Below are 24569 nucleotides of genomic sequence, written 5' to 3' on the forward strand. Positions count from 1 at the left end.
CAAGCATTGTGCATATTTCAGTCGTCTTCTATGATTGGCTGTGTTCGTCCTTGGGTTTACGATGTGTGTTGGAAATTGTATACTACAAACGAACAATAGACGCTATGGATACTTTGATCCAATCTGCAATTTAAGCAGTCACACGACCGAGAAATGCGCGTACAGTGCAGTCTGTCTGGAAGGAGCTTATTTCAGGCCGGTAGATATGTGCACTCTGAAATATAATATATGATGTCATATTTTATATATTCATGGGGTAAGAAGGTGATCGGATTGCGACTTGGCAGATTGAGTCTCATCGTGTTCCGCGTATAGTTTATTATGATTTCTGTCACTGCTTTACCTGGTCCAGACTCGATCATTTACCGGCCACCGTGACAAAGCGTGATAGCTGATACATGCGGCATTTTACAACATTCACATATTCACTCACAATTAATTCTAAAAATTCTCAGTTCGTTAACAAAAAGGTTTATGAGGTATATTAACGACTCAGTGAAACCTCTTTGGGTCGAAATCCGAATCAGAATAAGCAGGATTTTGAATAAAAGCGACGAAGATCAGTCTGTTAAGAAATATCTGTAGAAGTAGTCCATTGTACGATTCCTAGCAAATGCATGTGCTTATGAACCACCATCAGTTAGAGATCCGCTGATCATAGGTTCAAATTTAGGTTTTCCCCACACTTAGTTATAACGGAAACATAAATCAAAGCGAGTTTAACCTATATCACTGACTTATATATCATAAAATTACACGTAAATGATTTTCTGTGTACATTTTCATATCAACTACAAACGTCATCAATCTTACACAAGCATCGATGTATTTAATGTTACGGGAACGTTCATGTATCTACATGAAACTTTGATCAAATGTTGAAAATTGTCCAAGATGCCACCCTTATATGCCGAAAAGAAGGAACAAGAACAGTGTATGTTCCTTCAGATGGTCGCAAATACTGAGTCACATATGTGTGAAGAAGCAGGATGAGTGAGTGAGCTGTGACACTTTGAAAAGTAATTGCAGCAATATTCTGGCGGGGGACACCACAAATAGGTTTCACACGTTGTACCAATGTGGGGAATCGAACCCGGATATTCGGCATTGTGAGCGAATGCTTTAACCACTAGGCTACCCCAGAAGAAGAATGGGGAGGATTTGAGAGAGTAGGCTTATAACTATGACCATTTCACTATGAATATGCTACATTTTGAACAAAAACAAATGTGTTTAATCAGAAAACAAATAAGGAATACCAGTTTCAATAACACTTGCTTTTTCATATGGAAATATATTAACAGGTGTATACAAGCGTATTAATATTAATATGTATCTGAGTCACAATCAAGAACTCTTCATAGTGTAACAAAGCATCACAAGAAATGCGCATGTAAAAGTATTTATTTTCGTTTGTACCTTCACCGGATAAAAAAAAGAAACATAACAAAACATAAATCACTGCATGTATCTGAACATTGAATAGCTTGTCCTCAAATCACCGGTAGGTATAATATGTGCTTGAACACACGTCACACAAAATCACATGTCTATGTTCACACGATTAATTTATTAAATCGTGGATTTCTTTATCGTCTTGATAAGCTGGCTGGTCGCATACATTTGAGGGTATCGATTTATTGGCACGACATTCATGACTTAGGCACGTGAAATTTAATTGCACAGCATTTGATATCGGGGCAAGTAAATACTGCCCTGATTCGTTGTCATCAATAGAGATGACTCAAATTGTTGCTGATATTTATTGGAATGCATATAGACACAAAGCATCTACAAAGATGACAAACAATAACCGCATGAACAAAATAAAAATAGATAAATATGCATTAAACCATAAGGACTTTTATACGTATATTCATTTTGGTTTTAAGATGTCCATAAACAATAAGGGGGAGCTTATTGTGTGAGATTATTTTTCTCAGACATACATTTATTTTGCTTTAAAAGCAACTAATTTGGGACCAACAACACACCATTGCAGAACATTAAGCAATGATCGATTGGGATTTACAAAACCTGAGCTATATAAACCAAACTACATTTTCACAATTTGTGTTCTAGACACCCCCTCCCTCCCTCCAGAGTAGCCAGAAAGCTCAAAGTTTGTTATTTAATCAATTGTCACAGTGGTATTTTTACAGTCCAACAAACCGCCAAGGAAATGTTTCAAAACGTGTATACATTGTCCTTACTTCGTGACAATTCAGTCATTTAACACTGAGTGTTTCATTCCTCGTCACGAAACCTTATCACCCACATGGCTTATGTTGCACTCGAAAACAAACAATCACCTTAATATAAATCATTATTAGTCGTGTTGTATTAGAACGTTACTCGTGAAATAGTGACACATCGTTACTCCCAGATAAGATTCTATAGATTCTGGCGTTACTCATTGTATATAACACAATCAAATTTAGAATCTTTGTCAAGCATTAAATAGAAAACTCCAATCCACCTCTCGTGATGTGAACTACGTGGGTATGTCGGCCCTTTTCACTCCTCTTTTTTAATTTAAAGCAAAACATGAATTGAACAGTGACCCCAGAGCACTGAAATGATGTTTTACAGTTGTAATTTAGACAAGTCATTACGTTATATTCATTCTTGAAGAAAATTATTTCCTGCTTGGGAGTTACACTCAAGAGCGTCCTATCTCGTGTCCACTCAGGGGGTACTTTCATAAATTTGCCGGGTACAAGAAGAACCCGAGAGGAGGAAAATCCTTGTATTTGTTTCACTTCCTTGTTGCTTGTTTGAGGAAAAGTTGTGTGACACAATTTAAACAATATGGCCTTTGTTTCTGTCCAACTGTTTCTGGTTCCTCATGTGATCCATGCTACAAGTTTCATTACACATTGGGACTATCACACGGAAGGAATAGTGTCTCAACATCGTGAATATTAATTGGAAAACAAGGTAAAACTTATGTCATTTTATTTCGAAGTAACATGTTTCTTGCAAACTTATTATGGAAATCCCTGTACAACAGCCTCTGCGTTAACACCCACAGCTTGTCAAAACTACTTTCCCGACTTGCTGTGTTTACCTTCTTTAAAACATCTATCTTACCAACGTTACAAAAGAGTCCAAACACAAATTTGCAGTGCTGATTTGTCGGCAGGTATGTTGCGAAGGTTCGACCAAAACGTTTTCAAGTTGTATCACGTTTTGTCTTCGAAGTTTGTAAAGGGGAAGGAGGAACCTGTTAGGGACGTTCTCTATACATGTACTTCCCTCCTATCAAAGATGTGTAGTGAGTCTATATAATTCATCGGGTTGCCTCAATGTTACTCTTAGATATATAAGATATATGCTCCGTTTAAAAAAGCTGTGTGGTTTTCTCTGTGCAAACGTTGCTCTAGCAGTAGATAATCGATACTTATGTTCTTATCTCATGATCGAAATCATTTACCTTCCACGCATAGTGCTCTCTCTTTGTTAACGTTGCAATGAGGATCAACTACCTTCGTTCAGGGCAAGGGAACTAATACATTTCTGTGATACCGATATTACCTTGTGGACGACAGTTTAAGGTATTTGTGCGTGTAAGGTTAAAGTATATAATGCATTTATTGGATTGGCTTACTTTCCTGTGTGGGCATATATTTAGGACCGCCACAACGCCTGTGTTTCTTTTGAAGTTACGTGTTGGTAGTTCAGGGTAGAAGTAGCTCCAGTTAGCTACGCTTGTCAAATAAACTGGATCGATGGTCAGGATCCGTGACTGGTCTGGTGTCATTATAACCCGATACTCTGCATGTTTTCATGCTTTCAATGACATCACTGAATTGTCTGGTCCAGACTAGATTATTTACAGACCGAGGTCATATAGCTGGAATATTATTGAGTGCGGCGTTAAGCAACAAACAAACAAACAAAACAAAATTTCAATGACGATTTTGTTCAGGCTCGATGACATAGCTATGCTGTTGTTGATTATTGTGTTTAAAAACATTCGGAATTCATTTAAAATAAATGTTAACGACCATGTGAATCAAATCGAATCCATCTATTTATTTGTACTTGGCTTTAACCTATTGCAGATTTTATAAAGGGAACTGATTTGACACGTTTCTAACGTTGCTATTATTTAAAGTTGTTTGCCTGTGAAAATATGGCACTCAACCCACCAACTTACATTAAATGAGGATGCGTGTCAGAAAACCGAAATACATATATATTGATAAACTTGCCATTCATAAAGGACACATGTGAAAACAGCTTTTTGTGCACGAGACACAACTAAAGGACGATATGTAAAATCAAAATACATCGGCTATAGATCGACCCGTGAAGACCCCGGGTTAGAATTGGTCTTCAGGTACCCATGCGTGTCGAGAGGCGACTAACGCTTGGTTGATGCATGTCATTGTATCCCAATTGCGTAGATCTATGCTTATGATGTCAATCTCCGGATTGTGTGGTCCAGACTCGATTATTTATAAATCGCCGTCATATGGATGGGATATTGCTGAGTGCGGCGTTAAACAACAAACAAACCAACCAAAATAAAGACTTTAGATCACAACATGTATCACAGGATTGTTTTTTTGTTGTTTCTTTATTTTTTAACGCCGCACTTCTCAATATTCCAGCTATATGACGGCGATTCCGTTAGTCGCCTCTTACGACAACAGTTGCCTTTTACGGCAAGCATGAGTTTCTAAAGACCTATTCTACCCCGGATCTTCACGGGTCGATGGGAGGACTGAGGATACATGGGTGGTTCATGGCTGACCTTCAGTTATAGGTCATGCGTGAACCATGTATGAACCGCATATGATTATGTTTGAACGATAATGTTTGTTTAATATGAAAAATGTACGAATGCTCATGATTGCTCAAGATATTCACCAAGCATGAATCACGTTTGAAACGCGTACGGAGTATGTGTGATTATATATGACCCTTGGATGAACCAGGTATGCAGCAAACATGATGAATGTATGAACCATGTCTTCTCATCCGCTTGTCCTGTATTGCAGAAGATCTTTTCGGTGCTTTTGAAGGAACCGACTACACACCCCTTGCCCATCTCTCTTGGACGGACGTTGAAGACATGTCTCAGCTGCCCCAATCTGAATTAATGTCTGAACGAGCTGACTTGGGTTCAGATGGTGTTGATGACAGCGGTTCTGGTAGGCAGCCTACATATAATCGTATTCATTGTCACTATCCAGAACATTTATACAGAATAACAGTTCATATGTACACATGCGTCTGTGTAAATATTTAACACTTCTCACGATACATATAAGAAAGTGCATGATAGACAACTTTGTATTAAGTAAATGTTGACTATGTAGTTTGAGTGGATACCAATTAAAATACCCTTACCTTAACTGGGTCACGCATCTGCTTTTTTCTCGTGTCGTTACATTTTATCAACAATAAAACACTTCCTTGTTGATATATTTACAAATGTACAGGAAGCTGGTTCAGACCTTTCTCGGTGGAATATCAGCAGCTTTAAATAAGGACTTATCGTCTGTCCTCCACAGATTATAGTGATCCCGGTAGCTGCTACAGCGAGTCCTATGATAACGCGACCAGTATGATGAGCATCAAAGACGAAAGCAACTTCTACAGCGAACCCCTCTACAAGCCAGAGGAGCTCTTTCAGTGCCCCCCTCTAAGTCAAGTCTTCGCGTCTGACATGCCAAGTCATGACCCTGCGAGGCCACCACAGAAGAAAAAGCCGGGACGAAAAAAGGGCCAGAGTGAGTTGACATAAATATTTGTGGAAATTGTTGTGATACCACGTGTTGTGGCTGTGGGCTACGTGCATGTGTTACGTCTATGAATAATCATGTATGTGACGTTTTGTTAAATTTCACATTAGAACGTTGTGCAGTCATATAAACATTTGATAAAGTTTACATTCGTAAGTGTCATTTTGAAATTTAATATGCCAATGCAAATTAGCTAAGATGGATGTCAGTTTCAACCGTGTAGCCAAATGGAAGTGTACACTTTGTTCTACCCTTCTTGTAATAATTTGAATCATTAAAGAAAACTTTATGAAAACTTTAAGGGTAAGAAGATAATGTTATAGCTATTTTTCAGGCACAATCAACATACGTTGAAATATTTGTAATTCGTGGCGTTATCTGAAAGCAACACAAGGAGGAATTCCGGTCCTTCATATGACCTTATTATACCCGGAAGTAAACATAAAGTTGTTCTTCTATCTAAAACACCGAACTGTTGTGAATGTAACCCTGCTTAGATCACACCGTTTTACATAAGTGAGTGAGTATGGTTTTACGCCGTTTTAGTAATATTCCAACAAGATGCGCTTGATACAGGATGACACCATGATGCCAAAAGCGGGCTCTACGTTTTATGCCTATGTGGGGAATCGAACCAAGGCCTTCGGCCTGACGAGCGAACGCTGTCACCACTGATCTCCGCCACTATGCAAAATACTTTGACTGCAGTCATCCACCTTGTGACATACCTGATTCAAGCCTGTCAGAGGTTACAATGCTATCTGTAACATATCATATTAAAGTAGAACCTAGTTTGTTCGGATACGTCATGTTTTGCACAGTTCAGATATCAAATATGTATTATTTGTAATATACAGTGGAACACCATTAATCCGGACGGTACTGTTCCAGGTGAACTCGTCCTGATTAGCAAATGTCCGTATTATTGAATAATGGGTAAACTGTCTCTTCAGTCTCATGTGGTCGTTCCATTCAATAACCCGGGATTCAGGATGAATTGGGTCAATGCATTCCGTATATCTCGTTTGCAAGGTGCATGGCCTACACAATCATGATAACCTCATATCAGTCTGCAGGGCATGATAACGCACTTGTCAAAACGATATTAGTTTGATATTGTTGGGAATGTAACTTCAAATTCTTACGTGATGAGTTCCGAGTTACTACATCCTTGCTGGGATTCCTGAGCAATTTCTGCCCAGCTGCTGAAGCTGAGTTGAGGATCTGGTTGCACGATGTGATTTGACTGATAGTGTGTCACCATTCTCCGACAGCACGGAACGTCGCTCATGGTGTCAATCACTCGTTCAATGATTTACAAGCCGTCATTATAAAGCTGCAATATTGCTGACCCCATGACAGATTACGATGATAGCGAAAGCTTTTTCGAGGTCGTAAAATTAGGAATTAAATTAAGCAAGTATTACCAATGTGTTATTTCCTTGCAGCATCAAAAGTCCTTCACTTATGGGAGTTCATCCGAGACCTTCTCAAGGATCCCAAATTCAACGGTAGCATCATCCAGTGGGAGAACAGGGAAGAGGGCGTCTTCAGAGTTGTCAAATCCTCGGAAGTTGCAACTCTTTGGGGTCAGAAAAAGAAGAATAAGAAGGAGATGACATATGAGAAGATGAGCAGGTCCATGAGGTATGCACCCGATAGTTAGAAAACTAGTAATTTACATTACTATTCCATGCAACTCTCGTCTAAGTCATTGATAGATGGGACGATTTAACGGGCGCTTCGAGTGGAACCTTATTTCGCTTTGCATTTTGGGAATAGAAACGAAATGGAAACGATTGTTTAGGGCTGTAGGGTTAATAATACTATTTTGAATAAAAGTCTCGATATGAACACGTTAATGTGTGGTTTGACCACAAAATCCTCAAAAGTGTTCGTCTCAAAATTGGTACCATATGGCCGGAATGGTGCCAAAAGCGGCCTAAAATTGGATCCACGCACTTATAGCCAATATGTTAAATTTCCAGGCCGATTTGATGTATACATCTGAAACGAAGTTAAAGATTGTGATGGCATGACAGACTAAAGATAGAAATATTGAAGAATCTGGTGTTCTTTTGACAGTATATATGACCATGCATATTCGATCGAAAGAGTCTTTAATTAGAGTTTTTCAACATTACCGCGATGAGCCATGATATAAATATATATATATATATGGTGTAATTTTTATTTAACATCAATTTTCTTTCATTTCTTAGGTATTCAAGAAAAGAAGGTTATTTCATCGACCTGCCTAAGAATAGTGGCTACCCTAAAAAACTTTGCTTCCGGTTCGGACCCAAATCGACTGGTTGGCAGTGACTATTTCATGACACGTTCGTGTGAATTCATAAACAGTCAAGAACCTCGACGCCATTCCCGTCATTCAGTCATGAGGAACGTTTTTCATTGGATGGATGTGACATGTGACTAGCTAGTGGGTAATCCCATGATGCTTTGTGTTTGAAAGGCGGGTGTAAGTTCACGACGTTCCTCAGTCAATCGCGGACAGTAACTTTCAAATGCTGACAGCAAGGCTTTACAGTACACGTCCAAGGCGGATGATTGTTGAGAGCTCATTCCATTTTATTCTTCCATTTTCCACACTCTGTACATAACGCACTGTCAGACATATTTTCATATTTTCATAGTTTAATATTTTCATTATATTGTCATAACAATCACCATATGAACACCAAAACCAAGGTTCGATATCTATGGAGAGTACATCTTCTGGCATGCACATAGCAAAACTTTGTTGATATAAGTATTTTCAAACTGTCTCATGTTGTCATATACATTCATTTCATTGGATCCCGTTATCATTGTTATCACGAAATATATAATTCTGTCATGCCGTTAAGATCTGATAACTGTAAGTATATGTCACTTTGTCAGACAATTTTGAGCTAACGCGTTTCAAGAAGAACGGGAAGTCTTGTGACAACGCGGGCATTGCGGTTTGATTGCCGGGATGTTGTTTAGAACAAGTAATTGCCTGTTGGTGCTTTGAATACAATTGCATATCTGAAAGAAACAGTGGTTAGTGCCCTGTTTTGTCCATATAGCAATAATGTCGATGGGAACTTGAATCAAAAGTGCCTTATGAAACCATGAATCAAAACCTTTTTTATGTGTATATACATTGAAACCTTTTTAAGTTATATCGTCTGGTTTAACACGTTTCCGGAATTACGAATTACTCTTATAGAGTGGTGTTCTTTGAGTATTTGGGAGGTTCGTTTGAAGAGGGATTCGAATTAACGGGTGTGGATTAAAGACGTTTCAGTGTATTTGGTACGAGTTTCAATATATCACATAGATTCAGTATTGCCTCTTGCATTCGACACTATTCGCCAACTTCCGTAAGTTTATCGGATTTAAACGAATGTTTCCGATATTGTCAAGGCAGCACTGCACTTAAGATGCTTAGATTAGATCTCCAGGAGAGCTCGATCTCTGTGAGATCCCGATCTCTTTGGGAACCTAGATATTATATCATCAAAGTGCCTCATGTTTCCCGGGTATGGTGTGGTCGTAGTAGCATTCCTACCCGTACAACCGGTATTTATAGAGTATCTATGAATTTGCTCAACCTTTTCCTATGCAAACGACACTTGCTCGAAATGAGACTGTTTTGTACATTTTTCTTGAAAATAAATTTATTGTTTTATTACCGTTAATCATTTCTCGAGTTTTTTATACTGCACATGCTCTGGAAGGTTTGTTTGTTTGTTTAACGCCGTACTCAGCAATATTCCAGCGATTTGACGGCGGTATGTGAATAATCAAGTTTTTACCAGACAATCTAGTGATTAACATCATGAGCACGGATCAAGGCAATTTGGATACGATCACGTGTTCTTTTTTGTTTGTTTGTTTGTTTGCTGTTTAACGCCGCACTCAGCATTATTCCGTCCATATGAGGGCGGTTTTGAAATAATCGAGTCTAGACCAGACAATCCGGCGATAGACATCATTAGCCTCGATCTACGCAACTGGAATACGATGACATGCATCAACCAAGTCAGCGAGCCTGACCACCCGATCCCGTTAGTCGCCTCTTACGACAAGCATAGTTGCCTTTTACGGCAAGCATGGGTTGCTGAAAACCTATTCTATCCCGGATCTTCACGGGTAAAGAAGACATGCATCAACCAAGTCAGCGAGCCTGACCACCCGATTCCGTTTGGTGCCTTCTACGACAAGCACGGGTTGCTGATGACCAATTCTAACCCGCATCGTAGCGGTTATGGAACCGCACAGGGTAGAAGATTGTTGATGCATTGTTGTCATCAGTGTCGATCTGCATCATCAACCTGGGGATCTGGTCTCAAACATGCACTTGTCCATAACATAGGAGACAAGTTCTTGTGCACCTTCTGCAAGGCTTATAAAGTGACATTCAACCTTTCACGTATTTATCCAATACCAACCGCGTGTGCTATATCAACCTGGAACAAGAAAGGATAATGATATAACTGTCCGATATTGGCTCATGTGGATATTCCGTCAGGTTTTTTTAACACGATGTCACGTCATATATTGTCATGACGTCATATATTGTTAATGACGTCACCAATTGATCACATTATGTCATCTGAACAAAAGATTGACGTAAGTAACGATTCTCTGCTGGGTGGAATCTTATACGATTTTTCTTATTCTGTTTCTTAAATGACAGTGGGAAGTTTGTAGAGTCACGTACTCGATGCTGGGAATGGCGAGTTGTCTGACCTATGCTGTAAGCCACTCGCCAATGCTCGGGACTTACCTCCATTGGGCTTCCATGGGTCCAGGTCATCAGTAATTCATGTTACTCTCTGATTATCCAATAGCCAACGTAAATACGATCATGTAACTTTTTTATGTCTGAGTGAGTGAGTTTTGGTTTGAAAGCCGCTTTGAACAGTATTTCAGTTATATCACGGTTTGTCAGCTTAATGTTGACGAAAACCCCGAAGTGATGTCTTAGACATTTACCACTTTAGTAAAATCTGTTATGGTGCTGATAAACCTGAAAAAGATAATCGGGGCGGACCAGGATTCGGGTCCCCGATCACAGGTTTCGTGTGCGCCTAAGGGACGCAACTCTGCACAGACCACGCATGCTCCTATCTGTATGACATTGAAAAGCAATGAGGGTAAGGATTAATCTAAATGATTACACACCTAATCACCAAGGCAGGCGGTTGCCAGCGTACCGTTTTTTTGTTTTGATGAATGGCTTAATGGGGAATGAACACAACGAGACATGTCACCTTTATGTTTTATTAAGGAGATAAGACTTGGGTTAATGAGTTCGAATCCCTGATTCGCCTTGATTACAAAGTGGGTTTGTCTCCAGGATATCCGTGGGTTTCATCAAAGTTGTAAACGTCTCAGGTCTCATCATTGCTATTTTCTTCACACATCAAGCTGGCACGCCATGATATAACTGTTTAACTGTATAACGACTGTTTCAACGCGGAGATAAACACAACTCAATACTATCTATATGTAATTTGAATAACTACATGTTCATCTTTGTATATCTACACTCTTCAAAAAAAGAAACGCACAGATAGATGTTTGGTAAATTTATTGTACCTGATAAATCGATATATTTAATTTAATATCATAGATACAAATATGAAGTTTTGGAGATCGATAGTCATATGTTGTCTTTGTACAACAGCATTGAAAACTGTTCACATAAGGCCACAAGGTGGCGCTGAACTCAGTATCTTGTGTGACTGCCCCGGGAAGCAATCACGGCTCTGCATCGCCTCGGCACTGACTGGATAAGTGTACGAATTCTGTCCTGAGGAATTCTGCGTCATTCTGCTTGAAACGCGTAGGCCAGTCGTAGGAGTGTCTGTGGCATGTTCTGACGTTGACGTGCACGACATTCGAGTTCATCCCAGAGGTGTTCGATTGGGTTGAGATCTGGAGATCTCGACGGCCATTGCTATGACGTAGATGGAACAGTAGAATGTAGCGATCCTTTGCAGGGGTGGTAACTCTTGGTCGGCCGGTTCTCGGATGGTCTGCAGTGGAATTGAACTGTGTGTATCGGTCACAAAGGTGGCAAATGGTGCTGTTAAGGACACTGAAGTTGCGTGGAACAGAAGAACAGTCTCCCCTCTTTGGATACGTCCTATGGCGATGTTCCGATCGGCAGCACTGAGTCTCCGAGTTTTCGAATTTGAAAAATGTTGACTATTAAATTGACAAATTATTGGCTTATGCGTGCCTGTTTATAGCCACTACCACGAGTTACGAATACCATAACTTGCACGTGCATTTTGCTTCACTGTTTTCCTCCATGACCTTTTTTTAACAAGTGTTACAACAACGCCGTTTAAGACATTGCAAATCGACAATGGCTGCGTTTGGACGCACCGTTTGTGGAAAATCAGGCTACCGACATTTTCCAATAACATATATCCTATTTATATACCGGATTTTTTGTGTAGTCAGGTTCAATGAACTACATACTACCTGTGCATTTCTTTTTTTTTTTTGAAGCGTGTGTAAGGGCGGTCGGGTAGCCTAGCGGTTAAAGCGTTCGCTCGTCACGCCGAAGACCCGGGTTCGATTCCCGACATGGGTACAATATGTGAAGCCCATTTCTGGTGTCCCCTGCCGTGATAATGCTGGAATATTTCTAAAAGCGGCGTAAAACCATACTCACTCTCTCTCTCTTGAAGCGTGTATATATCGACAAAGAAAGGGTCATATTTTTATCATAAGTTTTTGTACTTTACGACAGTTCCAATAACACAAGGAGGTAAATCACACACTACCATTTAGAGATTCACGACTTTGAACACCCTTGGTCAACACGAACACATTTATCTGCAGATTCAAATAGACAACGTGACATTCGGTTCAGACATGAGTGAAAGACAAACAAATGTTATGTCAATGTAATTTCCGGGTTTGATGGGATATACATTCTGTATAATAGTATTCTCGTTTAGACATTCGCATCAGCTTTTGTTGTGAATGGATTCGTGAGCTGTCTAGAGATTGTTTATTAATGGGCACGGGTATCTCAATTTATTTATCAAGAGAGGACATACTCACTTATAAATACAGCTATCATTATAACTGTACTGCTCTTTCTACGAACATTTCAAAGAGCTTCGTATCACTCTTTCTCAAAAGCTGTTTAAACAGGATTACAACATTCAAGGCCTTAGTAAAGTTTTCAAATAGTTTTGTGGTAGACATGATGGAGGATTTTTCCAAACGTAACGCATCAGTGACAAAAATGATGTCTGATGCAATTCCCTGTTTTGCCTGTACCATATGTTCCCGTGTTTGATGTTACACCTGTATCCCCGCTTCACTTAGAAACTGTTATTTAGGAGACAAACATAGTATGTTTGCAGTGTGGAGCCAGGTTACCTGTAGATTTAACCGCGATAAATATAATTTGGAACCGAACGCGTAGTGTGACGTTTCAAATGTTAAATTTAGCCAGCATGAGGTGGGCACCCTAAAGAAATCTAAGAAAACCTGGCAAAGGTTTCGCTCTATTATGACGTCATATATCTCATTGGGATGCAAAAGATTTGACGTTACAGTCGTACAAAGAAAAGCGCCAAAAAGCAAGTTCTCTGTCGTCCTCAAAGCTTGAAATACATTCTCCTTGCAGATTTCTATCGTGTTTTCTGCATGCAAATATTGCCACACATCCTTTGAATATAGTAGTAACCGCAGCTTTGCATTATGTAGCATATAATGGTACATGTGATTATTTAAATATGCCTTACGCCAAGGACATTAAAAGAAGTACTATTCCGAAAATATTAGCTTCCGTTTCCATCAGAGGTGGTTTATTGTGATTTGATACCTCTGGTTGACCAATCCAAATCGTGTATTGACCAAACTCATGGTAGAATTCAATATATTCAGCAGTGCTAACTTAAAATTCCGAAACACAGCCATTTAATTGTTCAATCGTTTTTCAGATGCCTGTTTTTTAGAGGTGACCGTGATGTAGTGGTAGAACGTCCGCCCGGAGAGCCGCGGACCAAAATTCGTTAAAAGATGGTACTTGTTGTTACCCTGGCGTTAAGGGGTTAAAACAAGAACTGGTCGCCTCGGAGTCAGTATACTGTATCTGAGTGGGTTATTCATGTGGCATGGTATCTCAGTGGGCTAGCACTATAAATCAGCATCAGTCCTGACTAGTACAAATGGCCACACACACACACACACACACACACACACACACACACACACACACACACACACACACACACACACACACACACACACACACACACATGGTATCCATTGGGAGACATATCCAAATTTGTGGCATCAGTGACAATAATGTTGTTCGATGAAATTCCCTATTTTGACTTGTACCTTATATTACCGTGTTGTTGTTTATTTTCAGTTGAACAATTGAAATGCCTTTGCTTGTGTTTGTGATGGCTGCCAGCGGTGGACCAGGATACGCTCACCTATTTGCGAACGTCTGATATGATCACAATTATATGGTGATTCATAAACACATGCTTGTGACATAAGAGAGACTGCTTTTGATTATAGAAATGATTTTGACACTTTCATTTATTGCGTATTTGATCGAATTGTATACGCCCCTTAGATAAGCAGAATTTTGACATGTCAGCTTCATATGAAAGGAAAGCACGAACCGATGCAGGTCTTAGTTTGGGTGAGTGAGTTGGTGAGCATGGTTTTACGCCGCTGTTAGTAATATTCCAGCAAAATCCAACGGGGGAATACCGAAAAATGTGCTTCACACATTGTACCAATGTGGGGAATTGAACCCGGGTGTTCGAGCCAACGCTTTAACCACAGGGCTACCCCACCGCCCATCTTAAATTGGTGAAATTCACATCCTCGGACATAAAATTAATAACTAATCATATGTAAGAAACAGTGGAATTGTGGATATCATGGACTTCTGTCCCATTTATGATGATGCTGGATATGATCTTTTTAATGAAGTTATTTTTCATGTTTCAGGGTTTATATTGTGCTCAAATGAACAAAGTTATCTCTTCTTTTAAGTAACACTTTGATCTTAAAATACCCTGCCAAATGCTACAATTAAAGAAACGCACAGGTAGTATGTAGTTCATTGAACCTGACTACACAAAAAATCCGGTATATATGTTATTGGAAAATGTTGGTTCTCCTGATATTCGGCAAACGGTGCGTCCAAACGCAGCCATTGTCGATTTGCAATGTCTTTAACGGCATTGTTTTCACACTTGTTAAAAAGGTCATGGAGGAAAACAGTGAAGCAAAATGCACGTGCAAGTTATGGTATTCGTAACTCGTGGTAGTGGCTATAAAAAGGCAAGCATAAACCAATAATTTGTCATTCAATTGTCAACATTTTTCAAGTTCGAAAATGCCGAGACTCGGCGCTGCCGATCGGAACATCTGAACATTGTTGTCTGCAAAAACTCATGTGTCTCAATTTGTAAAACTGTTTTCTGCGCATCTACGTCACTTAATATTTTTCATCACAACAATTTACACAGTTTATGTGGAGTGTTGCTTTCAACAGCTAAGAAATATAACCTACTTCATCATGTATTTCACAACGTTTGCACAGGGGTATTCCCCGCGAAGAATAAGTGGGGAAAGATTGTATTAAATGAAATAACTACCCACGAGGAAGAAGTATGGAAATATAAACTATCATGTAGAACTGATTCTAAAATTCACATAACACTTACTCCTCATGTGTTATACAGCGTTGTAATATATATCCAGAATTGAGAGAAAAAATGCAGTATGTAATAAGGATTGGACCCAGAAGTAAAATATCTAAGGAATGTACAAAATTTAATACTTTTGCTGATGATTATTATCATCATGTCACCTTAAACTGGGAATGTCTACTTTCAGAGAGAGAGATGTATTCTCTTCCACTCTAATTGATTATCTTTATGTTGAAATGTATGTTAAAATAGAGATGTGGAAGGCCATGACATGGTAGCAATCTTTCTTGGTGCAGATAACAATGACATTGATGAAATGACGTGACATTTCACGATTATAGAATTCTCAAAGTATTTTTATGAAATTAAACATATCCTAAACAACGTGTGGTAATCTTACCAATATTTCTCACTGTTTATAGCCTGTAATTATGCGGGGCATTGATATCTTTATTTCCTCCAGATAAATCTGAAGATTCTCAAAACATTACATTAAGATTATGTAATTATATAAGATTCTCCAAACATTACATTAAGATTATGTAATTATATATATATAATTACATAATCTTAATGTAATGTTTTGAGAATCTTCGGATTTATCTGGAGGAAATAAAGACATTCATTCGTTCATTCATTCATTCATTCATTCATTCATTCATTCATTCATTCATTCATTCCACTTAAACAATACAAATATTTAGAAATGCTAACATTTGGCATGTTAACAGCTGCTGTTGTCTTGAATACATATCATAAATTATATTCAGCATTTTGCCTTTAATATCTTGTTGAGCTAACATATACCACAAATGGTATAATAATGGTTTGATTCATTATTGATAGAATCAAAAACGTTATGAAAATCTACAAATAAATAATGGATTTTCATAAATATTTCTGGATTGGTGATTGTTGTGTAAAAATAGTGTCAGTACTAGAATACCCAGTACAAAATACCGTTTGACACTGGCAGATTTGTTGAACAGATTAAATCATTAAAATTCTTTCAGTCGGTTATTTAAAACACACGTAAATATGTTCACCACAGATGACCATGAAAGAAATTCCCCATTAGTTATTTACATCATTGTATTGTCTTTCTTATGAGGCGGGAAAATTATACTGTTAGATCAATGCGATGGAAGATCACCAGAATCAAAAATGCTATTTAAAGAACTGGTAAATATAGTAGTAATTATACACATTATTATCAAGTCCCTGTGTCCTAATTTCCAGAGTCCATCCGGTCCAGCGGTTTTACCACATTTAAAAGCAGACAGAACTATTTCTTCTCTTATATTTCTTTATTTTTGGATATTATTAATGTCATCATCAATAGGAACAGATATATCTTGGAATATGTAATGCCCCATAAACGAAACAACATCAACGTCTCTTTTTATCAAACGATATTTATTTCCACTTGGTACAGTGAAAAGGGATTGCTAAACAGGCAGAGCCTATATAAATATCTCTCCCCATCAAGATTCGAACAAGCACTGACTTTCAAAATGTAATTTAATGCGATTGTTTCAAAATAGGACACAGAAAGCGTAATTGAAACACTGTTCAAAACATTAATCGTGTCACCTAGACAGACACACGTACACGATACAGCTAATGTCACAGGGGTACAGAAATGTCAGTATCGGTTGTGCCCACCACGTGCATCAATCACCGCTTGACACCGACGACCCATAGATGCAATCAAGTTGTCAATAACACGCTGTTGGATGTGCTGCCATTCATGCTGAATCGCATGAAGAAGCGCCGGAAGTGTTAGGGGCGGTGGATTCCTTCTGCGAACGCGTCGATCCAACTCGTCCCACAGATGCTCAATCGGGGACAAATCTGGTGACCGGGCTCGCCAAGGTAATGCCTGGATGTTGTTGTGCTGTAAGAAGTCCTGAAAAACACGTGCAAAATGCGGTCGAGCGTTGTCCTGCTGGAACTGTCCGCCATGAACGTTGACGTGAGGAAGAACGTAAGGCTGTAGGATCAAGTCTCTGTAACGCACACCTGTCAATGCACCTGCCACATGCACGAGAGGCGTCCTACAATCGTGATGAATTCCGGCCCATACGATGACACTCCCGCCGCCAAATGGGACAACCTGCTGCACACAGTTGGGGGCGTAACGTTCACCCCGACGTCTGTAGACACGTGCGCGCCCATCAGCACGTGTGAGTAGGAAACGGGACTCGTCAGTAAACAGTAAATTTCTCCACCTTGCACGTGCCCATCTAACACTCTGTTGGCACCAAAGCGACGGTCCGCCAGATGACGTGGGGTCAATACATGACGTCGAACAGGTCTTCGTGCAAAAAGTCCAGCCTCCCTCAGTCTGTTGCGTACCATTTGATCTGATATTCTGCGTACCCCAGGGATCTGTGTGGTTGTAGACGTGGCTGTGGTAGTGCGGTCTCGGAGGTGTCGCAGCCGGATGTATCGATCTTGTGCTTGGGTTGTCACCCTTGGTCTTCCTGTGTTGTTGTATCGGGTCCACAGTGCGGACATTGTCTGTCTAGATACGCCAAAGTGCCTGGCCTCTTCTTGCTTAGTTGCTCCAGCTTGTAATCTCCCAATGGCGTTGTTCCGTTGAGCTGCATTCAGTCTTGGCATTCTGTCACCGCCTCTACTGCCGTTATAAGGACTGTATGAACAGCCGTTGATGTGGATTTTTATACCCATTCAGCAGGGGGGCCTGCATGCCTAAATGTAGGATCCTGTGCTGCACGTTTTTAACAGGCGGTTGCGTTTCGATGAAGCTGTAAAATTGATCCCCAAACGCTACGTTTATGTGCTTTGCATGTGTTTTCGCGAATTATAGACACATCATCTTTCTGTTTGACGTGAGTTCCGTGCAAATTGAAATGCACATGCGTTCCCCCATTTCTTGCCCTGTAAAAATCCACCCAGATCGGATAACATTAATTCGATATTGAATTGCTACCACATGCAAAGATTGGCAGGAAATCAGCGATATCAAGCCTTTGGACGATTGCAAGCTGGACAAACCGCCCGGGAAGTAGCCAATGCATTTCAAGTCCACGTAAGGACCATATACAGGCCCCAGCAACGGTACCAGACTACCAACACTACAGATCACCGACCACGTAGTGAAAGACCACGGGTCACCACCCGACGTCAGGGTCGTCAGATTGTGCGACAACATCTTCAAGATCGCTTTGTTACTGCTGCGGAAACTGATCGACAGACCATGGGGACACACCAACGACACATTAGACCGGACACCGTGCGTCGACGATTGACGAGCAGACACCTCAACTGTCACAGGCCACACCGAGGACAAATTCTGACACCACGTCATCGCCGGGACCGTTTTCATTTGGCAACACAGCACCAGCATTGGCGCCACCAACAGTGGAGAAGAGTCCTCTTCTCAGACGAGACCCGTTACTGTATCTCCACAGCAGATGGCAGAGTGAGAGTCTGACGACGCCGTGGGGAACGTGATTCGGATGCTTGTGTTGTTTAGAGAGACTCGTGGGGTGGTCCGATCATCATGGTGTGGAGTGGAATTGGTCTTGCACAGAGGGTCGGCCCGGTGGTCTTCCAGAACATCGGTACATTGATCAAGTCTTGACACACGCCACACCTCTTTGGCATTTCGCCGGAACCACGAGTTTCAGCATGATAACGCCCCTGCCCACACTGCGAGAGCAACAAGAGACTTCCTCCAGCAAAATGGCATCAGAACCATGCAGTGGCCTGCCCTCAGTCCCGATTTAAATCCCATTGAGCACCCCTTGGACGAGATTCAAAGCCGGCTGAATGACGTCCGACCAAGGCCGATAACTGCAGCTGAACTGCATCAGGCGTACATCAGAGTGTGGGCTCAAGTGCCTATGGCCTTCCATGTAACGACGTTGCACGGCAGTCATCAATGCACATGGCGGACACACGAGATACTTTCTTGTTTTGCCATTTTCTCAGAGACTAGTGTTGTGTTTCACAAGAACATCACACACTTTAATTTCAACCTTGATGGTCAGTTTTGCCAAATTTCATCTTTTTAATGTCTCAAAGTATGTTTACAGTGTTTGGACAAAAAAGGCTTCTCATATATCTATCCATGGTGATGTTTCTTTTGCGGTTCAGTATATTATCCCGAATATTCAAAATATTTTTATAATGTCAACCCACTGATTTCTGCTTATAGACGAAGTTGGGGAACGTGACTTAAGGATTTCACGTCAGAGCAAACATTTCCGAGTTTCTGCGATTAAATGTATCAAGTAGATTTATAGCTAAAGACTTGTGGTGATAAAAACATTTCTCGCGACAAATTTCTCTGTATTTATTACGAGCAAAGCCATGCTGACTCAAGAAGCTGATAATGAGTATTTATCTATTCCAGTGTTATATTCTGCATCATGCCAAGCCTCAGTATTCCTATTCATTCCTATATATGAAGTAACGTCCCAATAATTTACAAGCAGTAATCGACCATTATTAGAGGTTTCCTACTAAAGAAGTCAGGAATAAAGTGAATGATACGGAAGCCTTTTATGGACATTTTTTTCTTCTTTTCTTGAAATTTCAACTTATGTATCTTGCAATTTCAACTAAGTGTATTGGAAATTCAAGTTAGTATATTGAAATTTCAAGACAAAAGAATTGCCCTGAAAGGCTTCCGTAGAATGAGTATAGTGTTACGCCGTTTTTTGTTATATTCCAGCAATATCTTGGCAGGTGACACCAGAAATGGGTTTTACACATTTCACCCATGTGCGAAATCGAACCCGGACCTTCGGCGAGGCGATAGAAGGCTTTAACCAGTTGCCTACCGTTCGCCCTCAGGAACAAAGGGCCAATCCAATAGCTTTGAATGTATTAATTTTACACATGACACGAAACCTCTTTGGACTTTGAGTTCAGGGTGATTACATATGCCCACGCATATGTTTGCATATTAGCATGTAAACACACCCGGCAACACATGTCTTTGATAATCGTGTTTACATAAACCTATATGTTTTAGTCTTGTGCTGTATTGAGACAGATAGGGTTGATAAACCAATACACAGAGGCATGCATGAAATGCAAACACCGCTTTTATCGTCTACATATCTTCGTGTCCTGAAGTAATCGACGCGACTGATTGGTATACACAATACATACAGAGTCTCTTATACGTGGTATAAAGTTTATAGTCTCTTGTACCCAGCCTTTGTTGCATTACGTGTGGTGGCGCGGGTGACCCAGTCGCCTGATGCGGCGCGATTCTCTGTCATGTGGTGCATTTGCTGTAAAGTGGTGCAATTGTTGTAATGTGGTGCAATTGCTGTAAAGTGGTGCAATTGTTGTAATTTGGTGCAATTGCTGTAAAGAGGTGCAATTGTTGTAATGTGGTGCAATTGCTGTAAAGTGGTGCAATTGTTGTAATGTGGTGCAATTGTTGTAAACAGGTGCAATTGTTGTAATGTGGTGCAATTGCTGTAAAGTGGCGCAATTGTTGTAATGTGGTGCAATTGCTGTAAAGTGGTGCAATTGTTGTAAAGAGGTGCAATTGTTGTAATTTGGTGCAATTGTTGCAATGTGCAATACAATTGTTGTAATGTGGGGCAATTGCTGTAAAGTGGCGCAATTGTTGTAATGTGGTGCAATTGCTGTAAAGTGGTGCAATTGTTGTAATGTGGTGCAATTTCATGTAATGTGGTGCAATTGTTGTAATGTGGTGAAATTTCTGTAAAGTGGCGCAATTGTTGTAATGTGGTGCAATTGCTGTAAAGTGGTGCAATTGTTGTAGAGAGGTGCAATTGTTGTAATGTGGTGCAATTGTTGTAATGTGGTGCAATTGTTGTAATGTGGTGCAATTGCTGTAAAGTGGCGCAATTGTTGTAATGTGGTGCAATTGCTGTAAAGTGGTGCAATTGTTGTAATGTGGTGCAATTGTTGTAATGTGGTGCAATTGTTGTAATGTGGGGCAATTGCTGTAAAGTGGCGCAATTGTTGTAATGTGGTGCAATTGCTGTAAAGTGGTGCAATTGTTGTAAAGAGGTGCAATTGTTGTAATTTGGTGCAATTGTTGTAATGTGATGCAATTGTTGTAATGTGGGGCAATTGCTGTAAAGTGGCGCAATTGTTGTAATGTGGTGCAATTACTGGTGGTGCAATTGTTGTAATGTGGTTCAATTTCATGTAATGTGGTGCAATTGTTGTAATGTGGTGCAATTGCTGTAAAGTGGCGCAATTGTTGTAATTTGGTGCAATTGCTGTAAAGAGGTGCAATTGTTGTAATGTGGTGCAATTGCTGTAAAGTGGTGCAATTGTTGTAATGTGGTGCAATTGTTGTAAACAGGTGCAATTGTTGTAATGTGGTGCAATTGCTGTAAAGTGGCGCAATTGTTGTAATGTGGTGCAATTGCTGTAAAGTGGTGCAATTGTTGTAAAGAGGTGCAATTGTTGTAATTTGGTGCAATTGTTGTAATGTGCAATACAATTGTTGTAATGTGGGGCAATTGCTGTAAAGTGGCGCAATTGTTGTAATGTGGTGCAATTGCTGTAAAGTGGTGCAATTGTTGTAATGTGGTGCAATTTCATGTAATGTGGTGCAATTGTTGTAATGTGGTGAAATTTCTGTAAAGTGGCGCAATTGTTGTAATGTGGTGCAATTGCTGTAAAGTGGTGCAATTGTTGTAGAGAGGTGCAATTGTTGTAATTTGGTGCAATTGTTGTAATGTGGTGCAATTGTTGTAATGTGGTGCAATTGCTGTAAAGTGGCGCAATTGTTGTAATGTGGTGCAATTGCTGTAAAGTGGTGCAATTGTTGTAATGTGGTGCAATTGTTGTAATGTGGTGCAATTGTTGCAATGTGGTGCAATTGCTGTAAAGTGGCGCAATTGTTGTAATGTGGTGCAATTGCTGTAAAGTGGTGCAATTGTTGTAAAGAGGTGCAATTGTTGTAATTTGGTGCAATTGTTGTAATGTGATGCAATTGTTGTAATGTGGTGCAATTGCTGTAAAGTGGCGCAATTGTTGTAATGTGGTGCAATTACTGGTGGTGCAATTGTTGTAATGTGGTTCAATTTCATGTAATGTGGTGCAATTGTTGTAATGTGGTGCAATTGCTGTAAAGTGGCGCAATTGTTGTAATGTGGTGCAATTGCTGTAAAGTGGTGCAATTGTTTTAAAGAGGTGCAATTGTTGTAATGTTGTGCAATTGTTGAAATGTGGTGCAATTGTTGTAATGTGGTGCAATTGCTGTAAAGTGGCGCAATTGTTGTAATGTGGTGCAATTGCTGTAAAGTGGTGCAATTGTTGTAATGTGGTGCAATTGTTGTAAAGTGGTGCAATTGTTGTAATGTGGTGCAATTGCTATAAAGAGGTGCAATTGTTGTAATGTGGTGCAATTGTTGTAATGTGGTGCAATTGTTGTAATATGGTGCAATTGTTGTAATGTGGTGCAATTGCTGTAAAGTGGCGCAATTGTTGTAATGTGGTGCAATTGCTGTAAAGTGGTGCAATTGTTGTAAAGAGGTGCAATTGTTGTAATTTGGTGCAATTGTTGTAATGTGGTGCAATTGTTGTAATGTGCAATGCAATTGTTGTAATGTGGTGCAATTGCTGTAAAGTGGTGCAATTGTTGTAATGTGGTGCAATTGCTGTAAAGTGGTGCAATTGTTGCAATGTGGTGCAATTGTTGTAATTTGGTGCAATTGTTGTAATGTTGTGCAATTGCTGTAAAGAAGTGCAATTGTATTTTGGTGCAATCGTTGTAATGTGGTGCAACTGTTGTTATGTGGTGCAATTGCTGTAAAGTGGTGCAATTGTTGTAATGTTGTGCAATTGTTGTAATGTGGTGCAGTTGTTGCAATGTGGTGCAATTGCTGTAAAGAGGTGCAATTGTTGTAATGTGGTGCAATTGTTGTAATGTGGTGCAATTGCTGTAAAGTGCTGCAATTGTTTCTAATGTGGTGCAATTGTTGTAATGTTGTGCAATTGTTGTAAGTTGGTGCAATTGTTGGCGCAAGCCCTTTTCACGTGCTCGTGGGTAAGTTGTTTATGTCTTATCATAAGACCTGCTTCCATTGGAACATTCCTCTCACATCAAGATGACGCGCGATGATATACTGTCCTAAACGGCGTTAAACTAAACTCGCCCGCTCACTTAAACTTAACTCACTCGCTCACACATTGATCAATGATTGATGTGCAACAATCTTTGGTTGAAGGGGTCAATTCATGTGTCAACCATCAATGTATTTCTGTAATATTGATTAAAAAGCGGCGTTAAACTATATTCACTCACTCACAAACCAATGATGGCATTTCGACTTAAGAAAGGAGAAAGGACCTCGATGAAGAATGATAGGGGCATTTTGGGCTGGGGGTCGGGGTTTGAGGGGATGAGATTTAAACTACGAACTTAAATAATAAAACATAACAATATATAAAAGGAAATCAGTATCCCGCTGTCCTTGTGTTATGGACTGTCTTGACCTACATCTACTCGAAAGGTAATACAGTAAACTACGGTTATAACGAACTCAAAGGGACTACAAATTTTAGTTCGTTATAACCGTAGTTCGTTATAAGCATATATACAGCATAATACAGCTAATTATCGGGACCAAAAAAGCAGTTCGTTATATCCGTCAGTTCGTTATAAGCGTGTTCGTTATAACCGTAGTTTACTGTACAGTAAACTACGGTTATAACGAACTCGAAGGGACCACTTATTTTAGTTCGTAATAACCGTAGTTCGTTATAAGCATACATACAGCAAATATACAACAAATGGTCGGGATTTAAAAAAAAGTTTGTTTTATCGGCCAGTACGGTGTAAGCATGTTCGTTATAAAGGTACTTTACTGTATATGTATGCTGTAGTTAATGACTATTAAAATGTAAATTGCATTCGCTTTTTCATGTAACCGACATTGAACCATACTGTGATTATCCATGTACCATTTGATATAGACTGAACTGCTCAACTTCAAATCTTATTAAACATAAGACTCTCCTGGTCCCAGCATGTGATATAGTTGTGTATTGATGAAGACGTTCAATGTCTTTATTCTACAGTAAACTCAGTGCTTATATTAAAAATGGTGAAGGGGGATGCTTGTGAAGGGGGAATTCT

The 24569-nt window shown here is 39.8% G+C and overlaps 1 protein-coding gene across 5 annotated transcripts in view; it reads left to right on the top strand.

Annotated features, from left to right (window-relative positions):
• The window catches only part of LOC124151646 (ETS homologous factor-like), a 31711-nt gene extending 22269 nt beyond the window's left edge, over positions 1-9442 (top strand). For 4 of the 5 annotated variants that reach the window (XM_046524211.2, XM_046524213.2, XM_046524212.2 and 1 more), the window contains 4 exons: positions 5010-5162; positions 5526-5744; positions 7205-7403; positions 7979-9442. In XM_046524211.2, the coding sequence (XP_046380167.1) occupies positions 5010-5162; positions 5526-5744; positions 7205-7403; positions 7979-8081 (674 nt within the window). In that variant the 3' untranslated portion in view covers positions 8082-9442. The remainder of the gene's footprint in view (positions 1-5009; positions 5163-5525; positions 5745-7204; positions 7404-7978) is intronic. The other variant, XM_046524215.2, reaches the window with a different exon arrangement.
• The last annotated feature ends 15127 nt before the right edge of the window (positions 9443-24569 follow it).

This window comes from Haliotis rufescens, unplaced genomic scaffold (genome assembly GCF_023055435.1).
Source record: "Haliotis rufescens isolate VD_foot unplaced genomic scaffold, xgHalRufe1.0.p SCAF_6, whole genome shotgun sequence".
Classification (NCBI taxonomy): domain Eukaryota; kingdom Metazoa; phylum Mollusca; class Gastropoda; order Lepetellida; family Haliotidae; genus Haliotis; species Haliotis rufescens.